Below are 21,539 nucleotides of genomic sequence, written 5' to 3' on the forward strand. Positions count from 1 at the left end.
CAGGGGTTGAAGCAGCCTTAATTGCATTTCCACAGGAGTCCAAATGGTGGCAAACTTACAGGATGGAGGAAGTGGATTGTTTTATTTAGAGGTACAATTAACCTGTATGCAAGGAATTATGTTTAGCACTTACTGATTATGGGTCAAGTACAGCTGGAGTGAAATCAGAATATAATGGGAAATTACACCTTTAGCAAACAGGAAAATAATTTCAGTGTTTTTAAGAACAATGTCTGTGGCACAGTTTCTCCTCCAGTTTGGATCCCCTGAGCTTGTGAAGGTCGGAGGAGCAGAGGACAGCACTGCTGTCATACAAGAGTCAGAAACGAGCAGGTGCCGTTGGTGGGGATGGTGCTGATGGGACCAGAGTCTGACTGTGGCTGATTTCAGCTGGGAGCAGCAGGTTTGTGGCAGAGTGGCAGGAGAATTTTGCAAATATTCCAGAGGGATGCAAAGCTGTGATGGAGAAATGGGAATTAAAATGAGAGCAAGGACAGGATCACAGAGAATGGGGCCTGTCAAGCTGTTGCCCACCGTCTGTGGCTACCTCTGCACTGGGTGCATGAGCCACAAGGTAGCAGAGCGTGGTTGGCTGTAGGGGACTGACACATGCTGGCACAGAGGGAAGCAGATGCTTTTCTGCACACAGGAGGAGTTGCCAAGAGACAGAAGACAGATGGAGACACAGCCACAGGTTGTTTTCCTGGATGCCATCAAGCCCAACAGCAAGAGAGTCAATCCTTGTGGGATTCAGAGCTAGGGAATGACCCACAAGGCCTGCACCCAAGTGTTTGCCAGCAGAATGGAGCATCTTGCCAGGGACACGAGGGAAAACCCAAAGTGCAGTGTGGAAAGGAGACAAGGGGAGCTCGATCTCATGGTGCAGGATCTTGAAGCTTTAACTCTTCTGCCTGGCCCTAAATCCTCCCTTCCCCCACCAGGCTGATATAGACAATACTCACCCTGAAGAGCCAGACACATGCTAAGCACCTTCCCAAAATGCTGATCTGCAAGAAACTCCCAAAAAAGCTTTCCATAGGCATTTGAAAGAGAAAACCCAGGAGTTTATCTTGATCTCTTAATCCACCAGGTTTCTTTTCTCTCTGCTTTCTCTACCTCGACAAGCTTGGTAATTATAATTTATAGCACCTGCTCACTTTGAAATACCTTGGACTCTTTCTGCCTGGCAGAGGAACAGACACAGTGCCCATCTGCTTTAGGTAAGTGCTCACAAACCACAAAGTCGTTAATTAGACTGACACACGACTCTTCCAGAATGCACATGGTATGTTGTTACTGCACCTAGAAACCACCAGCAGCCAGACACCCTGCCAGGGGATCACAACTGGATCCCAGCATTACGTAAGGCCTTGGCGCCCTTGCAGGGCTCAGAGCATTGCCATCAGGTGTGCGTGTTCTTTCTAATCCTCCCCACCGGGCTTCCCAACATGCTTCCCAGATAAATCAAGCCTGCTGGGAAGCAGCTCCGTCATTCTTGGTAGGAGGTTCAGTCTCCAGAGCTTGGACTTTTCTTTTGAAATCCAAATTCCTTTTTGTATTCATTTAGAGGAATACGCCAAGGTCTCCTTCCTGGCAGCTGGGGCTCCAGACAGTGATGCCTCCACATCCTGGGGCTGAAAGGGAGCAGGGCAGCTCTGGTTCTGTTCTGGGCATGGCTGCAGCTTTGGAGGACCTGGTGAGGGGTTTTTGTAAGCACAGGGGTGTCTGATGTGGATGGGGCTATCTGGGTGGGTTTGACATTTTCTAGTTATAGAAAGCTCCCTCAGGCTGGCTGGCACGCATGGGCAGAGTGAACCATGGACACCTCTGGCTGGGGAAACACAAACCCTCTGAGGAGAGGAGGGATGGGGCAGACCACAGGAGCTCCCTGATGACCAATGGTTGGTGATACCCAGTGATCCAACCTGGAGCAGCCAGACTTTGGGTTGGCACATGGGGTGATGGGCAATGGGCATCCTAGCCTGCAAATGCCTTTTTGGCACAGAGTTATGTTGGATGAATGGAAACCTCCTCCTGTCTGGCCAGCATTCACAGCACCTGTGTGAGAGTTTGCAGGAGGAAGCTCTCTTACTGTTTGAAATGTTATTTGCCAGAACTCGGGACTGCATCTTCCTTGGTTAATAAAGATATGAGGGGATCACACAGGGCAATGGGAATATCCAAGAGAAAGAATCCAAAGGGGGACACCTTGACCCTCCCACCTCACTAAAACATGCCTAAACCATCTTCTTCTGCTTGATGTCTGTCCAGTGAAGGATCTTGTTACAGGGAGCCAGTGTGCCTCATCTAGAGTAGTTAAAATTTAGTGTTCTCCCAGTGCTGATTCCACAGCATGTCTTTTGTGGGGGGCACCACACCTGCCATGAAAAATTCTCTACACCTGAAGTTCATGGGTTGGCAGCTTTGACAAAGCTCCTCACCTGAAGACAGGTCCTCATCAGAAAGCAAGAAGAGGGGCAGGCCCAAAGAAGCAGAGCAGTGTAAGGATGGTCTTTGTGACACCTGTGTTTCTCCCTTTCCGTCTAGAAGTTTATGTCATTTAGAGACAGTTGTGAGCAGGACCCAGGTACAGAGAGCTCCTGCTCTTGGTGCAGAGAGCTTTGTGTTCAGGCTGCCACAAAGCCAGAGGGTGAAAGGCATGGGGGGTGCATGTGCAATGCAAGAGAGCCCCAGGCCTTCCTGGGGTCAAAGCACTCTGGAGTGGAGAATTCATGCTCTGACTGTGCCCCCCACTCTGATCATTCTGGACAGGGCACTCCTACTCCAACATGCATCAGCACCTGATAAAAAGGAGGAATGACTTTCCTTCTGACAGCATTTACTGAAGTTTCTTCCTGCCCGGCCTCCCCTCTCCTCAAGCACATATGTGAAGCTGAACTCCTGCTCTCAGGGACTCCCAAACTCCCTGCAGACTTCCAGCTGGGTCCTTAGCTCAGCTCATGCATCCTGCAGAGCCTGGGGATGCTGCCCGCACTGCCCAGCACTCTCAGCAAGCAGAGGGACTTCAGTCCAGCTCTGGATGTGCCTCGTGCCTGGGAGCCAAGCCTGGACCCCAGCAGTGCTGCAAAGGGACCCTGCAGTTCAATTCCAAGTGCCACCAAAGCTTGGATGATGTGTCCTATCTCATCCTCTCTAAATGCCCAGCAGCCAAGATAGCTGCCACATTTGGAGACAACTGGAGTTCATTGACACAGTTTTCTGCTCCATTTCAAATCTAACTTTGTGCTGTGCATGCCAGCCTGTCTCTGTCCCACAGTGCCTAGATCATCCCTTTCTGTCCATTTGTCTGGTCACCTCATCTCTTGAGCTGATTGGCAAGTTTTTCTGATAGAACTTAACTGAAAACAATTTTTCTCAGTCTCCATTTAGTTTTGGTGCTTCTGTTATAATCCTGAGAAAAGACTTGTGCATTTAGAAGTCTGCCTTTCCCCCCCAGGTCAGTTTGTCCCTAAGGGATACACACTTTCCCTTCAAATCCTGCCTGAATCCCAGAACGACAAACATGGACACCAAATGTAAACACCTGAAAGAGCAAGAAAATAACCAACACACAATCCCTTTCTGTCTGGAACTGGTTCCACCCCACTCCTGTTGGCTCCCATTTTCACCCCCTTCCCGGCTGTCCTGCTTGTTTAGGATACATTGCCAACATGCAAACAGAGAGTTAATATTTCACCAAATGCCATACAATTCTGGTAACTCATGGACTGTCATGATGTGCCATAAAGCCACTTCCCCTTCTGAATGGAAAAAAGGAGTCTCTGAGCAGCACAAATACACTGGGGCTCAGATGGCCTGACTGGTAATTCCTGAACACCGTGCTGTGGGTGACCTATAGGTGTTCCAGGCTGGCGAAATTTTTGGCAATGGATACACAGGAGTCTCATAAACATGTGGAAAATGACTCAGATGTTTGAAAAAGAGGGGAAAAATCACTCTAATGCAGACCTGCATGGAGTCTCTTAGTCTGAGGTGAGTAGCCACATTTGGAAAAGCCATGGCAGCACCAGCAGAAACCAAGCAGAGCATCTCAGCCCTGTATTCCCCTTCAGACACAGAGCTGTCCATGTTGTGCCACTCCTGTTGGGTGGAGAGCATCTCTGAACACGAGCAGCACAGGGTGAGACCCAGGATGTTTTCCAGGTCATGCTTGCCCGGTGTGAGGCACAGCAGTGGTACCACCTTGTAAGACACTGTGTGTGCTCAGAAATGTTCCCCTCCACCTGCAGCAGGGCTGTGACACCAGATGTGGTTCCTGGCCCTTCACCCCACCCAAGGGTCTCTGCTCTGCAGCTTCTGTGGGAAGAGAAAGTTGCTCTCTACAGCTGCCTGAAAGGAGCTTATAGTGAGGCGAGGGTCAGGCTCTTTTCCATGTCTCAAGTGGTAGGACAAGAGGGAATGGCCCTAAGCTGCTCCAGGGGAGATTCAGATCAGACGTTGGAAATTATTTTTTCATTGAAAGAGTGGTCAGACGTTGGGATAAGTTGCCCAGGGAGGTGGTGGAGTCATTTTCTCTGGAGGTGTTCAAGAGGTGTCTGGATGTGGAACTCAGGGATGTGGTGTAGGGGTCTAAATGGTGGTGCTGGGTTGATGGCTGGATTAGGTGATCTTGAAGGTCTCTTCCAACCTTGATGATTCTGTGATTATATGAAAGTGCAAATCATCATCTTTGCCTGCACATGCCCATCACACTTTAAAGAAGTCAGGCTTGAGACAGAAAAAGAGTTTGGTGTGGTCCTAATGTGGGGCAGAGCTGGCTTTTTTTTTAAGATAGAGGTAGGAGTGGGAGATCAGTCTCAGTCCTTCTGTGCTCAGTTTGTGACAAGATTCAGAAACAATGAAAGGCTCAGAAAAGATCCTGATCCTCAGAGGAGGAGCTGGAGAATGCACAGAAGATGTGGCTCTCTTACAGGGGAATGAGGTCAGGTATCTTAAAAATGGATGATGAGGAGAGGAGAAGCAAAGGAGCCCAGAGGGAGCAGGCACAGGTGCCTGTGCACTGCTGGGGAGAAAGATCTGGCTTAACTGCAGGGGTGAGGGGCTGAGGGAAAAGAGGGCAATAACAGCCCAGACAGGTTGGTTCACAGGACAAGGCTGCTCAGGAAAGGCAGGAGGTTGCTGCTCAGTCACCTCAGACCCTGGGTGGGAAACGACCAACTTGGACAGCATGTTCTGGGGCAAATAGGACACAGCTGGCTAGAGCAGCCTCTGGTTGCTGTGTCTGTCCTGCTGAAAGCTGTGACAGGCATGTCCGAGCCAGACCTGCCCAGACACTCAGCCCTCTGATTTTATTCCAAGCCTAGTCTCCCTCAGGTTGTCTAAAGCAACTTATTTCTAAAATTTGGTCTTACTATTCAGTTTCTGCAGGAAGAGCACTGGATCCCAGCTGGCCACTGACCCAACTTTGGAAACACCTGGATGAGATGGCCTCCAACTGAATTAGGAGCAGGTACCTCTGGGCTAATTCACACAAGCTGTCTTCCCCCCCTGCTCCTTGAACAACCCCCAAAGTGCTGCAAGTATCTTCTGGGGGTGTTTTGCATTTCTCACGTGTCCTGTGGTATTTTGGCAGGGGCTGTGGGCTGAGGAGCTGGATGGACCATGTGGACCTCCCAGCACTGGCCCAGGTTTCCACCCATCAGTGGTGAATGCCCCAGGACTGGTGGCCAGAGCTGCCGTGGTGGCTGTGCTGGCAGCTGAACCTCCAGAAACCAAGGCTGGCTCTCTGCAGCCCTGGGCCCTGGTGGCACAGGCTGTCACACACTTGAAAGGCATAGGAGAGACAGGCTGAGGGGGAAGGGGTGTTCCTGGGGCAGTGACCTTCCCTGTCATGCCTGCCTTGAAAGAGAAGTCACCTGGAGAACAACCTCATCTCAAAATCCCTGGAGTGAGGGGTCTTGACTCTGGCACTGGTGACGATGCCAACACAATTTAATAATCACCACAACCATGTGCCAATGATGTTTCAACAACAAATGTTTCAAATCTCTTCTGGCAGAAAGAACATTCATATCCTGCACAGCCAACACCCCCACTACAAATTCATATTTAAATTAATATTTACAGAAACTCCTACCGGGTACTGGGAGGGCCACACATGGAGAACTGTGCCCAGTTTTGGGGTGCCCATTGTAAGAAGGATGAAGTGGAATGAGACAGGTCCAGTGGAGGGCTGGTGGCTGACTCAGGGTCCCAGGGCATTTTCCCCATGAGCAGAGGTGGAAGGAGCAGGGTTGGTTTCACTTAGCAGAGAAGGGGCTGAGAGGAGAACTGCCAGGGACCTGCAACCAAAGATGATGGAGCCAAGCCCTTCAGGGTGGTTCCAGGTGATCAGACAAAGAGTAATGACCACAAATTGCCTTCCAGAAGTTTTAGGTTGGATTTGAGAACAGCCCCAGGCTACCAGTGAGAGGGGAATATCTGTGCTTGGATAGACAAAGCTGCAACTGCCCCCCTGAGTATTTGGTATAGTCCTGCTCCAAGCAGGGGACTCCCAGAAACTGCTCCCAGCTAAACCCAGCTTATCCCTATGATAAAAGGGCTGTGTAAGACTAGGATTGAAGTTAAGGATTAAGGGATAAGGTCAGATTTTCAGCCCAACTCAGAATGCTCTTACAAGCTTCAGCTGTGCTCCCTGCACCAAACACACCTTCCCTAAATTCACTGGCACTCCCAGGGTCTGGTCTCAACTGTGCTCATACTCAGCAAAACAGCAAAATTCCAAAGTCGTGTGATTTTTAGGGAACACAGGAGCACAAACCTGCTGTGGGTATAGTTCCTTTAGAGGAAAAGCACAGCCACAGCCTCAGCTTCTTCCCAGGGCTGAATCACTAAAAGTCTTTACAGCAGTTCTACCCTGACACAATTATCCTCCATTTGGGTCAAACAGCCCAACTTGCACTTTGACAGCCCAGAGTGTCCTCTGTGCTTGCTGGCAGGTCCCTTCCCCACTGTGGTCCACAGTGCAGAGGACAGACACTCTTTGGGTGGATATTTTCCAATGTTCCTTGAAATATGCATTGGCTCTGGTGGCCTTTTCATCACAATGCACACATGGGGAGCTGTAATTTCAACATCCTCTACCAAGACAGTGTTTCTTCCTTGAAAACTGCCCTCCCCTCCCTTCCACTCTAAGTGACAGTAATCTTTGCATAAATTGGAAAAGAAAAGGAAGAAGGAACAGAACATCCTTGTCAAAGGAACTAATGACTCAAATGCTGGGAAGCCTGGGGTCCCCAAGGGACTGTGCAGCTCTCAGCATTGATTTTTAATGACTTACAGAGATTGGAGATTTGGAAGATCTCTCAGTGCCTCTGCGGGGATGCGGCTCAGCTGATTGTTCTGCAACATCCTATAATTAGAAAAAAGAAAACTTTGTTAAAAACCCAACAACAACAGCCTGACACGAAATGGAGGATATTGCTGCTTGTTTCTGAAGTTGTTCTGGGCTCTTGCTGGAAAGCTGGAGTGGTTGGAAAGCACCATGTTGGCCAGCCAGGGCTCTTAAGCAAGTTTAAGGTGGCCAGCAGGTGAGCTGCAGCCCAGTGTGGCCCAGGACGTGCAGCAGAAGGGCCAAGGGGTGAGTTTGGTGCTGCAGTGGGGGGAGGATATCCACACAAAGGGGACACCCTGCAGGTGTGCATCCCAGACTGACAGCAGTGCTCTGAGCCAGGCTGTGCCACATCCATCCTGGAGTCAGGCATCCTTTGCCCGTGTGTGTCAGTGGCTCCCTCCAGAGGGATGGAAAGCAGCCTGTGGGCAGCTTGCTGACCCTGCAGGCACAGTGGGTGAGGAGCTGCTCCCAGCTGTTTGCTCAGGGACCTCACAGCTTTGCAGCGGGAACTGGGATCTGCTGTGGGAAAAGCCAAATCAGAGATGCAGAGAGAGCAGTGCCTGGGGCTGTTGGGCTGAGCAGGAGCCAGGAGGACCCCTCAGAGATGGAAGTGAGTGTAGGGCATGGAGAAGGGCCATGGACATGGAGACACCTACAACAGGTGTTGGGAAAAGAGGAGACAAAGGTGACAGTGCACCCAGGGGTGGGTGAGCAGCTCTAGGGATGGAGGCAGAGTGAGAACCACACTCCAAGGGGTGTTTCAGACCTGGTCAGACACAATCCTCTCTCACTGACCTACTGGAGCACCACACATATGAGTCTACTGGTGTCATCATCTCAGCATCTCTGCAAAGGCTGTCTTGACTCTGGACATGCCTCTGTCCTGAACCTACTTGTTCCTTCCAGAACTGGGACATCACTGACACATGCTCCCCTGGATAACAGACACATCCCAGCAGGGTAGCTGGGCCAGGGGAAGTGCCTAAAAAAACAAATGTTTACATATCTGAGGTTAGTCTTTACAAAACCTTCTAAGAGTGGTTGGAGATGGAATGCAGAAAGAGATGGTGAGCAGGGTCCTATCATAATTTACTGCCAGTGTCAAAGGAGCAGGGCATGGCTTTAGTGGTGAGGGGCAGCCCAAAGAAGAACATGGACATAGGCAAGAAACCTTCCCATTGCAGTGACTGCAGCCTCACTGCCAATGAGTCAGAGGTCTGACGAGAAAGCTGGAAAGAGACAGCCTTTAAAAAAGGAAAGCTATAGGGCACAAAACTCTTTTGACTTCTGGAAGAAAATGGGGACTTAGCATTAAATTATTTATATGAACACAGACGAAAGAGCAAGGAAATGAGGAACTGTCAATGGTAGCTAGTGAAAAAAGAGTTGTGCCAAAGTTTTTTTTCTGTACAAGGTAAAAGACCATAAGAATGGAGAAGAAATAATAGACACCAGCTACCATGACTTAAGCTTTCCTCTAGTAAAATGTTAAATTTTGACATTTAGTGCAGGAGAGAAGATGTGTTTGGTACAAAAGGGCAGCAGAGAGGCCACACTTAATAAATGATTCCCTTCCAAATGAAAAACATGATTAAGGATCTACAGCATCTCACCTGGCATTTCTGCCAACAAGTTGCACACATGAGGAGGGGTGCAGAGAGAGGTTGGTGTGGAAGAGCAGTTGGGAAATGCAGAATTCTACAGGGAAATTGAGGGAAAGGCTCCATAAATGAACAGGAATAAACAGCTGGACAAATACTGCTGAGCATTGGCTTACAGCTCTGCCTAGGCAGTGGGAATCACAGGAGAGCCAGGGCAGGACAGAAGTGCTCTTGGGAGAGAATAGAGACCCTGGGGGTGGCTACAGGAGGTGTGAGGAGCAGGGCATCAGCTGTGATGCTTCTGTTCCTCCTGATGCTGGGCAAGCTTTGGCCAGGTCACACTTTCCCACCTGCCCCACAGGACACGGGGCAGCAGCAGAGCAGCCAGATGACAACAGGCAGAAGGAGGAGGAAATGCCAAACCCTCACCTGTGGGGAACCTCAAATAGAAATTGCAGGGGTGGTAGAAGAGTGGCATTGATGTGGCTCCCCTGGCCATGTCCTCCTCCTCCTGCAGCTCCTGTGCACAGCTGGTCCCTGGGCAGCCCAGGGGGCCCCAGCGCTGCCAGTGCTCACAAGGGGCACTCCCAGCCTCTGGCACTCTGACTATCACAGATGCCTGCCCCCTCAGCTCCTCTCTTGTACCCCACTCACACCACCCTGCCACTCTCATTTCCCTCTTCCCCTCCCTGCGGGATCTTCTCCCCTCCTGCTGGCCGTGGCACGGGTCAAGTGCAGGGAGCACCGAGCACCAGGAGCTGCCTCGCTGCTGCAGCCACAGCCTGTTCCCATGGGGGACACGCTGAGAGGCTGCTGGGACCCCTCTGAGATGAGTGTCAGCCACAGGGGACCTGTGCCTGGTGTGAACGTGCCCTGGAAGTCCATAATCCTGGACTGTGCTTCCCCTTCCATGCTGTGCAAGGGGCCCCAGTGAAAGCCCCAGGGATGGATCCCACGGGTGTTCTCTGCAGCCCCCTGGCATGGGAAACCTCATCCACGTGGGCAACTGTCCCACAAGGACCAGCACAACCTCTGGGGCTCCTGCTCCTGTGTATGGATTGGTTTCTGCAGCCAAGGTGTGCTGGGGACATAAAACACTGGGTCCTGCAGCCCAGTGAAGTGGAATAATAATTCTGGTAAAAATCAAGAAGATGCTGAGCTGAATGCAGAGATATGGAGTGGGGCTTCAGAAAATGCTTTCAGGGTTTTGGTGGGACAAACACTGAATCTCAGTGGCTCTCTGAAATCTGAGCCTGGTGTTTAGTGTTGATAATTGGAAGTATTTGAAGTCAGTATTAAAGCAAAACCCATTATCACACTTCTGCTGGATCCTGCTGCCTACCATTTATTACAAGTCCTTTCTCCAACCAGTAAAACAGACTGAGAGACTTTCCAGACCACCATCAGCATGGACTGGTTCCAAAATGATGCCATTTTGGTGCAGACAAACAATATTTAAGGAAGATGCTTCAGAGACCTCAAAAACCACTGGAGTGGTGGACAATGCTGTTTTTCACAGCAGCAGGGCAGCTAGAGAAGTTCTCAGATGCTGGGACTGGGACAAGAACCAGTGCTTCTTCACATTGCACATAATGAATCCAGTAACTCATCATCAGAGCATGACACAGAGAAGCTGAAAACCAATTCCTAACAGAGCTTGATAATATTCTAGGGACAGGGCCACCCTGGTATTAAACAAGAAGTTCTTCATTCAGCCTCAAGCTCAGGAAAGCTCCAGCTTTTCTTACAGGGAGCTCAGGTTTTAGCAGGAGAAGACATTTATCTGTGTCTATCCTTGGATGTCCCAGGATGGCTTCTCTTAAAATCTGGTATCAAGGACAACCCCTGTCAGGCCCTACTCACTGCAGTCAATCCTTACCTATCACATTAAACCACCCTTGCATGTTATCTTTTTTTTCATCAACAACACACAATGTGATTTTGGGAAGAGCTCAAATAATTGTACCAAAACCTGGGGGATGATGCCAGGGAAACCCCTACACACCTGCAGGATCACACCTCCTCTCTGTGGCACCTGGTTTTTGGGGATGCTCCACACCAGGGTGCCCCAGCAGTGCTGTAACAGGAGGATGGCAAAAAGGTTCAGAGGACAGCAGGGCATGTGCAAAGCTGGGACAGGGCTACTGGCTTCCTCCCTGTCTCAGTTGTGGCATTTTGCCCTTTGGGATGCTGTTCTTGTATAAGAAAAGGGAAGACAATGCTGCAGCTCACTGAGAGCACTCGCAGCAGGAGGCCTGGGCTCCAGGCCCTCTCCAAGGATGGCAAATACATTCTGCTTCAAGAGGTCACTGCACGATTTATGTCAACAGCATTGAAAAGAGGGAACAACTCTGCAGACCAGTCATCAGTCATCTCCTGACTCCATGGTCCTAAAAGCCTGGGGCAGACACTGTCGCTCCCTACACATGCTGCTTTCCAGGGTGTGAGTGGAGGTGCAGGGATCTGCCTGGATCCCAGGTCTGCTGCAGGGTGACTGACTGAGGTCTGTGAAGCTGGACCTCAGTCCACAAGATCACAGGGACCCTGAGATCCCAGATCACAATGGCTTCAGGCTTTGTCTGTCAGAGTCTGTCTATTCCTGCCTCTCCATCAGCTCCTGCCTTCAAACAAAATCCCTGGATTTCATTGGCTTTCCTACAGCAAGGTGCTGCTTCACAGCAGCTTGGAGACAACCTTAGTCAGAGCTCAAATTTTGGTGCACATGGAGCAATCCTGAACTAGTTGATGTGATTTCTCAGTTGTTGAGTCTAATTTTCTTAGGGTTTATTCAGGGGGGTGAGGCCCTGGCACAGGTTTCCCAGAGCAGCTGTGGCTGCCCCATCCCTGGAAGTGTCCAAGGCCAGGCTGGATGGGGCTTGGAGCAACCTGGGACAGTGGAAAGTGTCCCTGCCATGCACAGGGTGGAACGGGGTGGTCCTTAAGCTCGCTTCAAATCCAAACCATTTTGTGATTCTATGACCTTGCTGGTTGATGAGCCAACTTCTGGACAAGCTGAGGACACTGGTGAACATGACAAGCAAAGACTGTTCAGACCAGCAAGGACTCAAACCCAAGTGTGGATGGAGCACTGTCACCTTGCTTGGCACTGTTCAGGTGATACTGGGGCTTGCAGATGCTGGCAGACATGGACACACCACCTGCTACCCAGAGCATTCTGACTGGAACCAGAATAAATCACAGCTCCTCAGGGGTTGGGTTTCATTTTCAGAAGTAGGAGGATTGTTTGTTGGCAGGGACCACGCCTGAACGACCAGAAAAATGTTGGGATCGGGTCCCATCACACCAGGATCCTTGCACAAGAGAGTCTCAGCAGACACACAGCCCTCAGAGGTACAGGCCTGTGCATGATAAAGTGTCCCCATCCTGGGAGGCTGAAGTGACTCAGCCAGCACAAAGGGCTGTTATTGCTGGAGGCAACTGTGCCTGGAGCCCATGCATGGGGATTAAAGACATTCCAACCTCTGCACGTTCCTCTTCCCTTCCAATGGGAGCGTCTCTTGGATGTGCCACACCATTCCCTTTGTCTCAAAGCCATTTCTGTTCTGCACAGGCTCAGGGCTGGCCAAGAGGTAGGGTCTGTCTAGGGATCTCTGAAGTGTCCCAGGTCACCTCCAAACCATGATGTTTTTGGAGATGTTTTTCGATGTGTGTTCACACTCCAGGTGGGTCAGCACCTGTCCTGGGCCACAGGAGGTTCTGTGGTCACTGTTCAGGAGAAGAGGAGGCACTGGTGAGGTGGCCATGTGGTAGGGCCCATCCAGGGGATGTGGTATGTGCTGAACAAGGCCACTCTTGTCGGGCTCTGTCCAGCCTACCTGTTGATGGAGATGAGCCATGGGCAGTGCGGTGCTGGGCAGGGCAGTGCAGTGCTGGGCAGGGCAGGGCAGGGCAGGGCAGGGCAGTGCTGGGCAGGGCAGGGCAGTGCAGTGCTGGGCAGTGCTGGGCAGTGCTGGGCAGGGCAGGGCAGGGCAGGGCAGGGCAGGGCAGTGCAGTGCTGGGCAGGGCAGGGCAGGGCAGTGCTGGGCAGGGCAGTGCTGGGCAGTGCAGGGCAGGGCAGGGCAGTGCTGGGCAGTGCTGGGCAGGGCAGTGCAGTGCTGGGCAGGGCAGGGCAGTGCTGGGCAGGGCAGTGCTGGGCAGTGCTGGGCAGGGCAGGGCAGTGCTGGGCAGGGCAGTGCTGGGCAGGGCAGGGCAGGGCAGTGCTGGGCAGTGCTGGGCAGTGCTGGGCAGTGCTGGGCAGTGCTGGGCAGGGCAGGGCAGGACAGTGCTGGGCAGGGCAGGGCAGGACAGTGCTGGGCAGGGCAGGGCAGGGCAGTGCTGGGCTGGGCAGGGCAGTGCTGGGCAGGGCAGTGCTGGGCAGTGCTGGGCAGGGCAGTGCAGGACAGTGCTGGGCAGGGCAGGGCAGTGCTGGGCAGTGCTGGGCAGTGCTGGGCAGTGCTGGGCAGGGCAGGACAGTGCTGGGCAGGGCAGGGCAGTGCAGTGCTGGGCAGTGCTGGGCAGTGCTGGGCAGGGCAGGGCAGGACAGGGCAGGGCAGTGCTGGGCAGGGCAGGGCAGTGCAGGACAGTGCTCACACCCCGAGCTGTGCAGGCAGGTTGGGCAGCACGGGGTCTGCACACTCACACAGGCTGGCTGGGGCTTGCTGAGGAACGGAGTGGCAGGGTCGGCCTGCTGTGGGTCTGCAGCCAAGAGGATGCACCCAGCATTTTGCCCTCCACATTTTCGGGTGAGGTTGTGGGTGCACTTGGAGTCTTTCCCTGGGGAGTTTGGTGTGGGATTCCTTCTTGGCTAGCAAGCACTGCCACCGCTGCAGCATGTTCAGCCAGGAGTCAGAGCAGGGGCAATCCTGGCTGTGCGGGGCAGTGCTCGGTGAAGGATAGCTGTGCAAGGCTGGGATGTCTGGGAAGCTATGGCAGCACAAGTCAGCCCCATGCCAGCTGGGATGGAAGCTTCCTGGCTGACTAAGCTCCAGCCAGGACACTTGAAGGTGAGAGGCACCCAGGCAGCTCCTGAGGAGGTCTGGAAGGATGGAAAAGTTTCCACTTTTCCTGACACTCTCGTTAAGCAGCATATTCTGCCACCCTGGAAAGCTGCAAGGCTGGGAGAGCATGGAGCAAGGAGTTAATTTTGCAAGGGAAGGAGCTTGCAGAGGGGTCAGAACTGCCTATGGAATTGCCTATGATCCTGGCAATGAAGATTGCACTGAGGACCATCAGCCTCTGTGGAGAGGATGTGGGTGCTGCAGATCAGCCCCTGGAGAGCTGCACTCCCAAAGTCTCTACAAAGAGATGGACCTGCCAGTGCAGGAAACCTCTGAGCACCAGCTACTGCTGCTGAGCACCCACCCCTGTCAGTCTGCCCTTGTCTGAGGGGGGCTGAGGAGGTCCTATCTCACCTTGGCCCTGCCTGGCTCCAGGTTCCATGCATGAAGATCTCAGCATATCCCCCTGTGGCACGATGTTTTGTTGTAGTGGGGCAGCTTGGCTCTTCCCCTGCTCTGTTCCAAGTCTCCACACACCTGTTTCCCTGGGTGTACCCCTGCATGGTTTCTGCACAGGCCTATCTTCATGGCCACTTTCCAGGTGGTTTTTGTGCAGTGAAGCAGCCAGAGGAGGCAGAGCCAAGAATCTGGTCCAGGTTCCAGTACCTGTGGGATTCACTCCGAGGGCAGGGAGAGGACCATCTGCACAGGCAGGTTGGTGGAGGAATTCCCAGGGTGTTTCCCATTCCTTTTTAAACATAAACTAATTCTCTGGAAAGACTGGGAAAGCACCAGGCCCCTTGACAGCCCAAGAAACATGAGACAGTTTACTTGTGGACCTACACACGATTGCAATTAGCCCTAGGGCTCTATCACACTAAAATTAAACTAAGAAAATGTTTTCCATCCCCAGATATCAGCCTGTCTCCTCAGGGGACACCCCTGTCACCAGAGGTAGGATCTTTGACCCTGCTGTGAGTCAGCTCCTGAATACCCCCAGGTTTCAGCTGGTCATGTTTGGGGCAGCTATTCCCAACTACAGCCTGTGACCTGTCAAACATCAGCCAGCCTGTGGCACAGCATCTATATCTATAAAAAAAACTACCTCAATATGCTTGTTGTCACTCAATATGCTTGCATGGCTACTCCAAAGCCTGCTATTCCTTGTCTTGATATATGGAGAATATGTATTTACTTATTGCAGCAGCAGCCTGTCCTTGGAGGTTTGTTCCCAACCTCATTCCCCTCTCCTCCAGGTTAAGTGACCTCAGCTGACTCATTGTTCATTACCCCATCCCTCTCACTGGGCTGCAGGACCCAGTGTTTTATGTCCCCAGCACACCTTGGCTGCAGAAACCAATCCATAAACAGGAGCAGGAGCCCCAGAGGTTGTGCTGGTCCTTGTGGGACAGTTGCCCACGTGGATGAGGTTTCCCATGCCAGGGGGCTGCAGAGAACACCCGTGGGATCCATCCCTGGGGCTTTCACTGGGGCCCCTTGCACAGCATGGAAGGGGAAGCACAGTCCAGGATTATGGACTTCCAGGGCACGTTCACACCAGGCACAGGTCCCCTGTGGCTGACACTCATCTCAGAGGGGTCCCAGCAGCCTCTCAGCGTGTCCCCCATGGGAACAGGCTGTGGCTGCAGCAGCGAGGCAGCTCCTGGTGCTCGGTGCTCCCTGCACTTGACCCGTGCCACGGCCAGCAGGAGGGGAGAAGATCCCGCAGGGAGGGGAAGAGGGAAATGAGAGTGGCAGGGTGGTGTGAGTGGGGTACAAGAGAGGAGCTGAGGGGGCAGGCATCTGTGATAGTCAGAGTGCCAGAGGCTGGGAGTGCCCCTTGTGAGCACTGGCAGCGCTGGGGCCCCCTGGGCTGCCCAGGGACCAGCTGTGCACAGGAGCTGCAGGAGGAGGAGGACATGGCCAGGGGAGCCACATCAATGCCACTCTTCTACCACCCCTGCAATTTCTATTTGAGGTTCCCCACAGGTGAGGGTTTGGCATTTCCTCCTCCTTCTGCCTGTTGTCATCTGGCTGCTCTGCTGCTGCCCCGTGTCCTGTGGGGCAGGTGGGAAAGTGTGACCTGACCAAAGCTTGCCCAGCATCAGGAGGAACAAGCATCACAGCTGGTGTCTCAGTGCAGGTGGGTCCCAGCCCAGCAGCAGCCCTTAGCTGGCCAACACCCCCAGGGAAGTTCAATGTAAAGCCTGAAGGGTGACTTTCCCTCTCCAAGTCCTCTTCTGTCTTGATTTTTAGCAGTGCCAGAATGGTTAAGTTTAAAATCAATGCTTTGCCTCTGCCTAAAGTGAGGAGACTGGACTTTCCTCCATGCTCCTGTCTTTTAATACCTGACATTCCAGCATCTCTCTGATGTTTCCTGTCTCACGGGGTCTTCAGATTCCCCTCTCCAGATACCCTCTGGGGAGAGGAATATCTGAGTGGTTTTGGTGGAGGTTAAAGTGCAAAGGAAAATGCATGGCTGCAGGAATGGTTACACTGACCCCAAGGGAGCAAGGATTTGGTCTGGATGGGGAGCAGTGCTGTGAGCTCCTCATGTCCCACGAAATGCTGTCCTCTCCAGTGCACAGTGGGCACAGCAGCCCACAGGACATGGACACAACTGGGGCCAGTCTGGTGCTCCCCGGTTCCCTGGCACATTTCCGTGTCCTGCACAAGACACTCCAGTTTACACCAACGTTGCACCCTTATCTCTGTAGTACCCACAGTGTCCATAACAACAGAATCCTATAAATCACTGCACTTCCCTGGCAGCCCCAAATTCCTCCCAGTCTTTTAGGTTGAAATTTATATTTACAGTGTCAGAGTTCCAGGGTACAGGCAGACCTTGGTGGAGCCAGCTCAGCAGTGGGTTCTGGCCCTCAGCAGGCTTGGATGGGGTACAGAGAAGTGCAACAAAGGGAAGAGGGAACTGAGATGTGGCTTGGGAAGAGGGTGAGGGGTTTTGGTCACTTCCAAGCCACAAGGAGTAGGGTGACCCAGCCCCATGGTCTTTCTCTAGGCTCTGCTCTCCACCCCTGGCCACAACCAGACTCTGAGGGAATATACTTGTACACTCTGATTCCTGGAGAGATGGAACAGATCCTGCTGAGCTGTTGCAGTCACCAGCCCCAACCAGGTCACTGCTGCAGTGACCTGAAGGAAACCTGAAGGAAACACATGGTGGTCTTCACCTGCCTTCTTCAGTACCTTGTGGTTTTCTTCAGTCTTTTCTTAGTAGAGAAATGAGAGTCCCCACCCTTGCCAAGAGTCCTTGATTAGGCTCAGTGCTCCTAAAATCTGTCCTGGCAACATTTCGAGACCTGTTCCAGCAATTCCCAAGGACCAGTCTATCTCCATTGTGTCCCTCACTGCTGCCCTCACTCTTACAGGGACAGAGGAATAGGTGGGGGTCAATGACTGCTCTTCCTGGAGGGTACAGGGATCTGCCACTGCATTCCCCCAAAGACCCCACTGCAGTGGAGCCCACAGAAACACTGCAGAAAGTAATCAGAACATCTATAGTGAGAGCACATGGCAGCACAACACACCACTGCAGACAGGCCAGGAAAACCATCAGAGTCTTGGGAAAGCGAAATGCTCCCAGTGACATGGTCTGGTAGCACCCCCGCTTTTAGGAAGCAGGAACTTTGTTAAATAAGAGGTTCATGGCAGGGCCTGGATGGAGCAGTCACTGTGAGCATCCCCTGACCTTGTGGCTGGGCTAGTGCTCCACAAATCTCCATGCTTGGGGTCAGGGTAAGTGCCAGACAACAGCAGGATCATTAAGATTGGACAAGCCCTCTGAGGTCATTGAGTCCCATCATTAACCTAACACAGCCAGCTCCACCATTAAACCACATCCCTAAGCAGGCAGATGGTTTGGTTCCAGGCAGGGCTGCAGCCAGAGGGACATGGCAGCACAAATTCCACCCTGTGTCACTGGGCACAGCCTGGCTGAGAGCAAAGCAGCTCGTCCTGCAGCATGAGGACACCAATTCCACATCTCACAAGACTTGCTGGAGCAAGCTTCCCAATGCAACAATTTCCCAGATGGAAATGCCCTGACCCTTCAAGCCTCTCCTTGCTCTGGGGTCACTGGTGAGTGTGTCCCTGCTGGTGCTGCCTGTGGCCGTGTCAGTGAGCCCAGAGCACACCCTCCCCTTCCTCCTGAGCTGTGGGCTCTGGTAACGCTGCATTTGTCCTTACCTGGGCCTGACACAAACAGAATTGATCAAAAGCACCTTTAAAAGCTCCCGCGTCCCCAGAGCAGAAGGCTCCTCTTGTTGAAATTGGGTGGGAGAGCTGCGGTTTTTCCTCAGTTCCTTTGATTTGTTGCCTAATGCAGGGGATGGATAAATCTCTAAGCCCTGAGATTTAGGGCAGGATTCATACTTTACATCTTCAGAAGATGTAGTAAACAGCCTTATACTCTCTAATCCTGGGAGCAGGTTCATACCTGCTCTCTCTGCATAAACTGGACCAGCTACAACAATTTCACATTGTGGCTGAGTTCAAAACATCCCCTTGGGGATGAAATGTTTATTGCAGAAGTTTTTTAAGATGGTTCCTTAGGGAGAAAGGGACTCCCACCTCAACATCCTGCCCAGATCCTGAGGACTGTCACATGGCTACAAAAGCAGAGTGACTCCATGAGCAGTGAGACACCACGGCCCGTAGGAAGGTGTGAGCGTGGGTGCCACAGTAGAGCCAGCTCAGCTGAGTGTGGCTTCCAAAGTTTCCAGAGGAGCTTTGTCTCTTAGACCTTCCCCACTGGACAGCAGGGGTGGGTGGCCTGCCTGCAATGGCCTTTCTTAAGCAGGGTTAGCAGAGCCCAGGCATGGCCTGATGGCTGCAGTGCTCCTGCATCCAGCTGCCTCCATCACCCCTGATCCTCCATCATCCCTGAGGTCACACTGTCCAAGGATCCCACCCTCCCCAGGTCACTCCAGAGCCTTGCAGAGGCCTCCGGGGCCGTGCAGAGGTTTGTAGTGAGGAAAACTGAGCTGGACAGAGCACAGCCCCTTTCCCCAGCACCTGTCAGAGTGCAGTACCTGGACCTTCGAGTTGCTCCAGCTCAGTGGAGCAGATGGGGCCCAGTTTGGGGTCTGGACTCCACATCTGGGGGACACCACTTTAGGGGGGTTTGGTGAGTTTTTTGCAAAATGTGAATCTCTACAGAGTCTCCCAGGGCATATTGTCACACTGTTCCCTGGGGGGACCTGCTCACAGTCTGTGGGGTGGGACACAGCTCCCCAGTCCCCACAGGGTGTGTTTGCCAGTGTGGGTTTAACATCTGACCCCACATCTCCTTGTAGCTTTGCATCCCCTCGGGATGGCTGCAAGTCCCTGCTCATGGCCAGTGCCAGGGGCTGGGGAGAGGCAGGGACAGGGATTGTTCTGCAGAGAGGAGCAAGTTACTTACAGAATCTTCAGGCTGTAGAGGCCAGAGAAAGCTTCCCCTGGGATCCTGGAGATCTGGTTTCCAGAGAGGCGTCTGCAGTGAAAAGAAGAGCCAGTCATGTGTCAACATCCTTGTGATGACAGTCCCTTGTCTGCAGAGGCTTAACAACTCGTCCATCCTGCCACTGTCCCTTTGAGAGGAGGCTGCAGCACCTGCAGGCTGAGCCACAACCCTGAGCTCGGGCAGCCTCTGCACATCATCCCCTCACCCAGCCTGAGGAACAGGCAGAGAAAATCACAACTCCTGCCACACCTGGATCCAGCATTTTCAGCATCCAGAGACAGCTCATGGCTTAAAGCTCATTCCTGGACAGACACAGAGGTCCCTGGTCCACAGAAATTACAGCACAGGTGGTGACCAGCCTACAGACCCTGCTCTGTGCCAGGCCTTGGCAGACAGAGTAGAGCAGGGGAGAGCTATTCTGCTCATGTGTGGCCCTGGGAGGACTGTCCCTAAATCCTGGCTGATGAATGAGGGTGAAGGGATGGGAGAGGAAGACGAAGCAAAGAGAAGCATCACAATGGAAAAAAGGACATATCTAGGACAAAGAGCTTTCAGAACTTACTGAAAAAAATTAATTGAAGGAAACCCGTGGGATTTGCCACAGTACATCATCACCTGATCTTAGAACTCACATCTTAATCACATGGCCCAGAGCAGGCTGGGGTATTAAGAGGTATTTGTATTTTTCACTGACATTAGAAACTGCATCACTGTTATCATCAGGACCGTGGTGAGGGCATGTGGTAGAGCCAGGAGTGAAGTCCAGGACTCCTGAATCTAGGCTTGACCTAGAGAAGAGGTGACCTTTCTCTTTCTCCTCCTGTTTCACTCATGAGGACAAACATGGATGAAGTCCCAGCACCCATCAGCCAGAAATCATAAAGACAGGTTTAACAACCTGATTAACACCCTAAATTGCTACTACATTTCAGTAAGAAACTTGTCTGCTTGACTAGGAGTGGAATACTACATCTCCAAAACAGAGACAGTGAACATCATTTGTGACCAGACTCATCTCCACTCTCACAGAAAGTCCAAACTTGGGCATAGACGCTGGCAAAGGTATTCATGAAACTTTGACAAAGCTTGTTTGTTTTTTAGGCATTTTTTCCGGGAAGGAGCCAGGTGTGGAGGCTGTGCAGGGCAATCCTGGCTGCAAGCAGAGTGCACAGGAGCCAGGGCTCTGCAAAGGTCACCCAGGGGACCAAGCCACGCTCACCTGTGGCAGTGTGTGGGTGCCCGAGCTCTCCCTCTCCGTCTCTCCCCTCGGGAATCTGGAGAAAATTGCTCCCATAATTAGGCCTCTGACAGCATAAACAGCACAGGGTCGTCTCTTTAATGTGTGTGAGCAGGTTGTAACCTGCCTCCTGCAGCACATGATCTGCCTGGCAGGCTGGGCTATTTGTCACTTGGGGGCTGTGATTTGGGGTAATTGCTCCTTTTGATTGCTGATTTCCACATGGGAGGGAGTGTTGTCCGGGAGGCTGGAGTGCTTGCCTGGAGGGGAGGTGTTCCTGCACGGCATCCTCAGCCTGCTCCCTGCATCCGTCCTACCTGGCTGTCCTCACCTCCCCGGAGCTCCGGGCTGCCCCAGCCTCCACTGCTGGCACCTTACACCTACTCCCGGCTAAATGTGCCTCTCGGCTCCTTTCCTGGCAGCTCCGTGCCTCTCTGTTCGCTCTCCTGGGTGTGTTTGAGTGTTTGCCAGGTCCCTAAATGGATCTGGGACCTCCAGGATTAGCAGGAGAGGCATGTGAATTTTAAATGGAGCTCAAGCTGGGGCTGTGGCCTCAGAAGGGTGGCAGGGAGCCCCAGGTGCTGGTGGGACCCATGCAGAGCCAGCTTGTGGCATCTCAGCACTCGGGGTAACACAGAACATAAGGGGGAAGATAACCCTGTGGTAGATGCCCTGGTTTCACTGAGTCCTGTCTCAGGTGAATTTAGAGATTCAAAGTGTCCCCCAGCCCCAGAGAAGGCCCCGTGCTTCAGTGTTGCTGCAAATATTTCTGCCCTTGGCCACGTTGCACTGAGCCTTGTCCCTGGCTCACCTCTGGCCTCCATTGTAGAGATTCACCTCTGGCTCTTCTCTCCATACCTTCACCTCCTCCCTGCCACCGAGGCAG

At 52.5% G+C, this 21,539-nt stretch overlaps 1 protein-coding gene across 1 annotated transcript in view; it reads right to left on the reverse strand.

The window, feature by feature from the left end:
- LGR6 (leucine rich repeat containing G protein-coupled receptor 6) overlaps positions 1-21,539 on the reverse strand; it is a 149,076-nt gene that overhangs the window by 62,004 nt on the left and 65,533 nt on the right. Inside the window, exons 3-4 of the mRNA XM_014258902.2 lie at positions 19,375-19,446; positions 7,301-7,372 (exon numbers count right to left, since the gene is read on the reverse strand). Coding sequence (XP_014114377.2) covers positions 7,301-7,372; positions 19,375-19,446 — 144 coding nt within the window. The remainder of the gene's footprint in view (positions 1-7,300; positions 7,373-19,374; positions 19,447-21,539) is intronic.

Source organism: Pseudopodoces humilis, chromosome 26 (assembly GCF_049639895.1).
Source record: "Pseudopodoces humilis isolate 2021_Gansu_Grassland_sample_001 chromosome 26, ASM4963989v1, whole genome shotgun sequence".
In the NCBI taxonomy this organism is placed as follows: domain Eukaryota; kingdom Metazoa; phylum Chordata; class Aves; order Passeriformes; family Paridae; genus Pseudopodoces; species Pseudopodoces humilis.